The sequence below is a fragment of the Glycine soja genome, chromosome 3, assembly GCF_004193775.1.
Source record: "Glycine soja cultivar W05 chromosome 3, ASM419377v2, whole genome shotgun sequence".
In the NCBI taxonomy this organism is placed as follows: Eukaryota; Viridiplantae; Streptophyta; class Magnoliopsida; order Fabales; family Fabaceae; genus Glycine; species Glycine soja.
This window is the reverse complement of record NC_041004.1, coordinates 11,881,681-11,890,899: the sequence shown is the minus strand read 5'-3', so window position 1 is coordinate 11,890,899 and position 9,219 is coordinate 11,881,681. Positions and strand designations below refer to the sequence as shown.

The 9,219-nt window shown below is 39.9% G+C and overlaps 1 protein-coding gene across 1 annotated transcript; it reads right to left on the bottom strand.

Annotated features, from left to right (window-relative positions):
- Window positions 1–1,798: 1,798 nt before the first annotated feature.
- Window positions 1,799–2,806, bottom strand: LOC114404957. The gene is made up of 3 exons (XM_028367671.1): window positions 2,425–2,806; window positions 2,271–2,340; window positions 1,799–2,114 (listed from the first exon to the last, which is right to left on the bottom strand). Exons 1-3 carry the CDS (start codon window positions 2,804–2,806, stop codon window positions 1,799–1,801), a joined length of 768 nt encoding a protein of 255 aa, XP_028223472.1.
- Window positions 2,807–9,219: the final 6,413 nt, after the last annotated feature.

The following is a 9,219-nucleotide window of genomic DNA, read 5'->3' as shown; positions in this document are numbered from 1 at the left end:
TTGTTCATCACCTTTGTCATCATCTTTTTTTGTCAGCATTGTTATCATCAAAACACCTTTGAATCACCTTTGATTCACCATGAAGCTTTGCTTCTACATCTTGGTCTTCTTTTGGTGCTCTAAATTGTGTGAATATGCCCAAATCTATGGAGCAATTTTGGCTTTGTTTCATGCTTTATTGGTTTGAATTGAGGGGTTGTAGGGGATGGCCTTAGGCTTAGGGTGCATCCTGAAGCAATGGGGCATGCCACATTGCCCCCACTCTCTTGCTATTCATGCCTAAACATGCGCCCACCAAGTGCTCGGTGAAATGCCTCAATGACATATGAGCATGGTTTTGTAAGCTTGGGATTGTGGGACTGTTTTATATATATAGGGACAACATGAAGGATTTAAAATTAGTGCCCGAATGCAATTCTAGGCCTAGGAGCCCAAGCTTTTAATTTCAATGCAAGGAAGCATGACTTATGCCTAGGAATCTAAATTTTGGTTTTGAATGTAAAAAGGCATGAATATTAGGACATGTTTGAGAGGTTTTTATTAGAATTTAAATTTGGCTGCCCTATGAGGAATACCTTGCACCTAGGTAGCATGGAAAATACCTTTCAATGGTATGTATATATGTGAATATATGGCATAAAAATATGTTGCAGTGTGTGAATATATGGCATAAAAATACCTTGCAAAGTGTGAATGTATAGCAAATAATGCATTTCAAAAATCTGTATGTGTAGGATAGGTAGCGTAAAAATGCCTTTCAAAATATGTATATTTGTGGATAGGTAGCATAAGGAGCCTTTCAAAAAATGTACCCATGTCAAAAATGAGGATGCTTCCCAAATGAATATATGATGTGGAATTTCCCCTCAAGTGTATATAGATGGCATGAAAGTTCATTTTCAAATGCAAGTGTGTGCATGACGTGAGATTGGCTCTCCAATGTGCATATATGTATAAATAAATGTGAATGAAACAACAAAAAATTTGTATGTTAATAAAATACTTCAAATGTGTGTAGGTAGTTTGTGGTAGCAAATACTTAGGATACGAACATATGTAATTTTGACACAATACCTTGAGCATGCGTATACGTATTCTTTCCAAAAAAAATATATATGTGTGGTAACTAGAATGTTTTGAATATCCTTGTATGTTGATATAAATAATAGGATATTTTACGCATATGCACGTTCATAAATGTTTTACATTAAGGAAATGTGTGCACAAGTTTGTTCTAAATCGGAGAGATTAGCATGTCGTTTTTGCTTTAAAATAAGCATTTTCTTGTAAACTAACTTTCCAAATGTTTGTCTTCGCAGGAAATGGCTCCGAGAAAGCTTTTTGCAAAAAGATCTAGGAAGGACGCCGCGGCTGAAGGGACTTGTGCCGCTCCCGAGTTCGACAACCATCGTTTTAGGAGCGCTGAGCACCAACAGCGTTTCGAGGCCATCAAGGGATGGTCATTCCACCGAGAGAGACGCGTCCAGCTCAGGGACGATGAGTACACAGATTTCCAGGAAGAGATAGCTCGCCGGCATTGGACGTCGCTGGTCATTCCCATGGCCAAGTTTGACCCAGATGTAGTCCTAGAGTTTTATGCCAATGCTTGGCCCACGGAGGAGGGCATGCGGTCGTGGGTAAGGGGCCAGTGGATTCCTTTTGATGCAGACGCCCTCAGCCAGTTCCTAGGAGACCCGCTAGTGTTGGAGGAGTGCCAGGAGTGCGAGTATAGTCAGAGGAGGAATCGGGCCGATGGATTTGATGAGGAGGCCATTGCCCAGCTGTTATGCATACCGGGTCAGGATTTTGCCCGGACCGGCTCAGCTAACTCTATAGGAGACATCCTATAAGGGGCTATGGATATGGGTCCAGCACCAGGTACTAAGTCTATGGAAAACTCTATCTCTCTCTTGGGTGGCAGACCGGATATATCCTCAGGAGACACCTCAGGAAACTCTCTAACAACAGGGAGGTCACACATGGAAACCTTTGTCTCTATTTCCAGGTTAGACAAGATCATGTACACTTGAGCATCTTCTTTTAAAGATGTCACAACTTGGTTGGCAGAGATAAACATCATATCCTTACTCACTCCAGAATCATCAAACACCACACTTTTGTCAAAACAGTTTAAGAAGACATGGTTGGAAGATAACCAGTCCATACCAAGAATAACATCAATATAGCTCAAAGGCAAACAAATGAAATCAATCAAGAATGTTCTACCAGAAATTTCCATAGGACAATTCAAACACACATTAGAAGTTAACACAGAACCACTAGTTGGGGTCTCTACCACCAGATCTTTATTTAAAGAAGACACAGAAAGCTTAAGTTTCCCTACACACAAACGGGATATAAAAGAATGGGTTGCACCAAAATCGAATAGCACAAGCAACAGAGTCCCATTTATGAAACATTTACCTTGGATTAGATCTTTCGATTTTGAAGCTTCAGCACCATTAAGGGTAAAGAGTCTTCCAGTGGCCTTCGGATGTCTAGTTTGACCATTCAGGCCCCCACCATTTTTCTCCTTCATGGGGTGTGGACAATCTCTTTGAATATGTCCTTTTTGTCCACAATTAAAACATAATATGCCTTTATCGGGACAATTTAAGGAAATGTGCCCTGGCTTACTACATCTGTAACAAGTGATATGAGTGAGGAAGGTACTGGGTTTGCTACCACTACCACCAGCAAATCCCATAGCAACAGTCTTTTGATTGTTAGGGCAATTACCATATTGCTTAGGAGGGGTCAAGTATGGTTTTCCCCGATGTTGTGGTCCATTCTTTTTAATCCTCATTGGACCTATACTCCTATAATAGGTCGCCCTATCTTGGGAGTCTTCATCCCAAATCCAACACATGTTAACCAAAAGTGGAGACTAACGAACACCTTGGTAATTCATAGCTTGCTTCACTCCAAGAACTCCATCTCCTTCTTGTTCCTAACATCCTCAGGAAAGTATTTCTCCAAAAATACCCTCTTGAAGACATCCTAGGTCACATCTTGACCTTCAGCCTCTAGGCATTAGCGAGTATTCTCCCACCAATACTCATCTTCTTCCACTAGAGTATATGTACCAAAAGCAACCTTTTGCCCCTCCGGACATGCCATAACTCGGAAAATTTTCTCAATTTCCCTTATCCAGTTCTAAGCACCATCAAGGTTGTATCCCTATTGAAAGAAGGACGATTGTTTCATTGGAAGCGGTCCAACCCTTGGTACTCAATAGCTCCACCAGCTTCTCCCCTATTTGGATTCCCTATAGCCTGAGCTAAGGCTTGAAGAGCATCAGCTATCGCACGATCATTCAATCCAACCATCACTCCTTATACACTCCAGGGAGTTAGACATGGAAGGAATACACACAACAAAAGTACCACACAAAAATCACAACCATCACAAGTTCCTACTTGGTTACTCTTAAGAGTTGACGCCTTGAGACATTAACACTCAATCTCCATCATTTGTATTTTCTGATCGCTTGCCATATCATCCCATTGCCCTTCACAAATTATACAGATGTCCAGTCTGATAACCCATGACACGGCATTGAAACTCATGGTATAGAAGACATCAGGAAAACAAATATGACATGACTACAACAATCAAATCTCTATAACTCATGAAACACAACAAGTGAGTAAGTTCTAATAGCAAACAACAAACATTAAGCATTCAACAAAGCAACCTGAGAATGCACAAAAAAACATAGTAGACTCATAACTCATTGGCTGAAAGGTTCTACCTACTCTGATACCACTAAATGTAATGACCCGCCTCATCGCTACGATATCACCACTAAATACCTAGAGAAATTCAATTTTAAAATAAAAACTCCCTTAATTTGCTTATGAAAATAGAAGTAATTTTTGTCTTGACATACATTCACCAAACAATACACCATCACTTGAGTGAATATATATGTATATATATATATATATATATATATATATATAAATAGTAACTCAGTACACGTCATACACATAATGGAAATTAAATTTGTTCATACATATAATTAAAAATATGAGCTTTATATCTTTAGTTCAACAAAAGGAATCATGAACTAACTATGGAGGAGTTGATTAACAAAACACAACTTTCTCCTAAAATAATCCCAACGTCATCACATCGGCTCGGTAGCTCCTCAACAGAATCTCACTTCCGGCACCCTACTGCTGTCATTCTACTCCCACGAACAAGGTTCGCGATCATCGCAGGTATCAACCACATGATACAAAATTGCAAGGGTGAGTTCATTATAAAAAGAACCAATACTAAATCCAAATAACCATAATTAGTAAGAGAACATAGACAAACATCATGAGCTTACACAACATTCATTATTCAACACCCACATTCAACAATTTTTCATCATCCATCCATGGATCCAATCAAGACTGCTCAGAATGATGCATGCACCTGACCTCAACTCTCAGATGCAATGTGGTACGTACCGTATCCAATACCAAGGAAATAGCCTAAGCGTGTCCACATGACACCTCACTTAGGAAACCATGCAGTATTTGTCGAGGCCACCCAGTCGTGCACCATAACTCCCCCCCCCCTAGGTGATCAGCCTGGGCCACAAGGGAGTTCCGTACCAGGTGACACATGCCCTAGTACAAAGTACATACTGCCAAAGTTTATACTATTTCTCGTGTCATATGAGGCATGAACCATGGGCTTCGTCAAGTACTTGACCATGGATGAATTAAAGCGCTTAAGCATCCCTTCAGAAATGCTTAAATTCTTTAACCACTCTAGTTTCCCACACAAGGGACATCTGACAAGGTCACTGCACTCCCGCACGAACATACACAACATCCAACGTATGAAACATGGGCGTCATCAAGTACATGACCATGGATGAATTAAAGCTCCTAAGCATCCCCTCAGAAATGCTTAAATTCTTTAACCACTCTAGTTTTCCACACAAGGGACATCTGACAAGGTCACTGCACTCCCACACGAACATACACAACATCCAACGTATGAAACATGGGCGTCATCAAGTACATGACCATGGATGAATTAAAGCTCCTAAGCTTCCCCTCAAAAATGCTTAAATTCTTTAACCACTCTAGTTTCCCACACAAGGGACATCCAACAAGGTCACTGCACCCCCCCCCATGAACATACACAACATGCACATCTCAATGCATTTCCAACATCATCAACATTCCATTTCAATATCATTCTCAACATAAACATCATCTCATCTCAATGACGTCATCAACAACAACAACAACAACCTCATTTCATATTCACATAATCATCAATAATAACATCAATTCATGTTGACATGATCTTCAATGGCAACGTCATCTCAAATCAATATCATTATAAATATCAACATCACCACATATCAATTAAAGTCATCAATAGCAACATCAACAGTAAGTCGCATTCTGCATATACATATTTCTTTCATGCCTGAGATTTACACTTCCCAGGTCTTCAAACAACACAAGTCAAATAAAGACAATAATTTCATTCATCAACAATAAATATATCGAATCCCATTCGTCAAAAACATAGTTTTTCTTGAAAACCCTCATGCACATCAATAACAATTGTTTCATATCCCATTAATTAAAAATGTTATTTTCTATAAAGGAAAATCAGCATGCAACAAGGACATGCATATATTCTCGTTGCTAGGTTCCCTGACCCTAACTATGGTGTCAAAACGGTAAATTTTATAATAAACTCCCCTCACCTATCGTGAGCTCCTCGTCGGTTCCTCTTTGCGTCACTTAGAGGCCTCTCTTTCATTCACGCTTGTCGGTCCAACGCAAGTGTCTATTACGCTAAAACGAAGGAAATTACTACGGATTTTAGAAATAAGGTTAACAACTGTATTCTGAGTCAAATACTGATATCACTACATGAAAAGGCTAAGGGCGTTTCAAATTCTACAAAAGGAACATCATTTTAAAATTCCGATCATGCCAATGTGATCGGGGTTCAGTGAAGGTCACGAAAATAACACCCATTTCAGAAAAAAGATAACGTTTACAAAGTCTCTTTCTGTAAGGTTTTTCAAAGGACACGTAAAACATACAATGGTGGTTCCAAAGTCGGAAAAGATGCAAAGATAAGCTGAAACTAACAAGGAACAAGCGTAGAATTACGGTTACCTCAAAGAAAACCGTGAAGGTCAGATTGGGCTTCATTCTCTACAGAAACCGCAAGACAAGCTTGGAAGATTCCGCTCTGATTGGAAGGTTCCTCTCGGTGTGGGGTTTCAACAAGAACAACGGTGGTTCGTGGTGGCTACTGGTGGTTGTGGGTGGTGAAGAAGAAGCTTGGGACGTTGGGGAAGGGTTTTGGAAGAAACAAGGAGAAAGGAATGGTTGTTTTCCAAGGCTACACCAAAAATAAGACTTGAAACACTCAAGTGTTTCTGCTCTCAGGAAAAGAAGAGTTTCTCACACACCAGAAGACATATCGCAGATCGCAACGATCAGATCGTGGACATCTGTCCTATGAACCTCCAGACCAAAGTTCGAGAAGAGCCAACGGTTACCGAATGCAGGAGGGTGCATTTACCAAGACATCTCAGACAACTTCCTTGAGAAGCTTTCTGGTGAGGCTTCCTTAAGAAGCTTTCTAGTGAGGCTTCTTTGTGAAGCTTCCTTGAGAGGCTTCTTTGAGAAGCTAGAGTCTTAACTATCCACACCCCTCTAATAACTAAACTAACCTCCTTGAAAATAAAACATGGATAAAATAACACAACAAATAAAATCAAACATCAATTATAATTGCTAATAATATTTCAAGGTGTTACAGCTTGTCCAAAGTAGCCTTGGGCATGATGTTGAGGGAAGAGCCATTGTCGATAAGCACTTTGGCCACTATGTGGTGATGGAAGCTTGCTTGTGGAGCTTCTATGGAGGCTGGATCTTTGAGCTTCAATGAGGTCCTTCAATGGTGATTTTACACCATGGAGATGCAGCGGAAGGCAAAGGAGAAAAGGAGAGGGGAGACACCATCCACTAGGGAATAAGCCAAGGAAGAAGGAGCTTCACCACCAATAATTGCCTTGGATAAGAAGCTTGAAGAGGATGCTTTAATGGAGGAAAAGAAAGAGAGAAGGGGGGAGCACGAAATTGAAGGAATAAAAGAGGGAGAGAAGTGGAACTTTGAAGTGTGTCTCATAAGACTTTCATTCATCAAAGTTACAACAAGTGCTACACATGCTTCTATTTATAGACTAGGTAAGAATCTTTCTTAAGAAAACTTCCTTGAGAAGCTTCTTTGAGAAAACTTGCTTGAGAAGCTAGAGCTTAGCTACACACACCCATCTAATAACTAAGCTCACCTCCTTGAGAAGATAAGCTAGAGCTTAGCTACACACCCCTATAATAGCTAAGCTCACCCCATGACAAAATACATGAAAATACAAAAAAAATCCCTACTACAAAGACTACTCAAAATGCCTCGAAATACAAGGCTAAAACCCTATACTACTAGAATGGTCGAAATAGAAGGCCCAAATGAAGGAAAAACCTATTCTAATATTTACAAAGATAAGCGGGCTCATACTTAGCCCATGGGCTCGAAATCTACCCTAAGGCTCATGAGAACCCGAGGGCCTTCCCTTGGATCTCTGGCCCAATCTACTTGGAGTCTTCTATCCAATTCCCCTGCGGGGTAGGATTGCATCATTCCCTCCAACTTGGAAAGGATTTGACCTCAAATCTTGAGGTTCTTTATACTCTTGGCTCCTTCCCTCAACACCTGTAAAAAGAAAAAAAATATATGTATTAGTGGTGTTTGGTATGTTGAAGTAAGGTAAGGTCTGAAAACCCATTTCCTAGGCATCTTCCTATGAAGGAACATGGTTTCTCACCAACTCAATGAGTGGTGCTACAAGTATAGAAAAATATGGGATAAACCTTTTGTAAAAGCTTGTTAGGTCATGAAAGCCCCAAATTTCTCTTATACATGGTGGAGTGGGCCACTCGGGAATGACCTTTATTCTCTTAGGGTTCATGGGAACCCCTTGATCACTATTTGAAAAATTAAGAAAAGTAACACAGTAAAACATACCTTTTTTTGTATTTTCATATTGATTATTCCTACCAAAAAGTATGACAAACCTAAGGTGTCCCATATGAGTACCTAAGTTTGTATTGAAACTAAAAATAAGAACAAACCTACCTAATGGGTCCCTATGTACACACACCATGAAGATGTTAGGTGCACGAGTGATTTTACAAAAGAGGGTTGCACCACTCAAAACATTCATCATACCACCTATTTTAGGGACTTGGTGCCTAATAATACCTATTTTGGGCACCAACAAAGCACAAGGATTTAAGCTCTTGCGAACTAAACCCTCATCCAACAACTTCTTTACTTGAGGAATAAACTCAAGCCCAAGAGGTGTGGCAATGCTAGCAAGTGTGTTTTTACCAAAGAGAAAATGTGGAGGTTGTCTAAGAGGGAAAGTTTCTTTAATGTTTGTCTTTATTGTAAAATGAGTTTCCTTCTTAGCTAACCTCTTGGAGGAGACACTTACCTCCTTACACTTCTCTTTAACCACTAATGGTTGTCCTTCTTCTTGGGGGTAGATTTCTTCACTAGATTCTTCCCCTTTTTCTTTTTCACTTTCACTAGAAGAAGGTGAACTAGTAGCCTTATCTTGGCTACTATAAATGTCTTGGCCCCTCATAATCATGGTTTTTGTGGTGGGGCATCAAGAATTAATGTGTCCTCTTCCAAGACATTTAAAGCACTTTATAGAGCTAGTTTTCTCTTGCATACTAGCCTTAGGGGCTTTCTTTTCTATTGTCTTCCCCTTATCATCTTTGTGCTTAGAAGGTGTCACCCCTAAGATGCCTTGACCTTGGTCTTTCTTTGGATAAGAGTGAGAGCCATAAGATTTTGATGTAGACTTCTTTTTATGTTGTTGCTCTACCCTTATTTCCCAAACTAAGTTAGCCTCTACATTGTCCTTCCCATGGAAGTATGGGAGGTCAATGTTAGCCTCTTGAGGCTTTCTTTCCTTTTCTCTTCTATGGGAGTGAGGTCTAAGATGTGACCTATGCCTTCCTTCGTAATAGTCACGAAGTTCTTCACTTAGGCTCTTGCAAGAGTTATGACTACTATAGGAGTCATGTTTTTCTCTTTTCACTTCTTTCATTATTTTTCTTCTTTCTTCCTCTCTTATTTTCTTTCTTTCATCTTGACTTATTTCTTCCA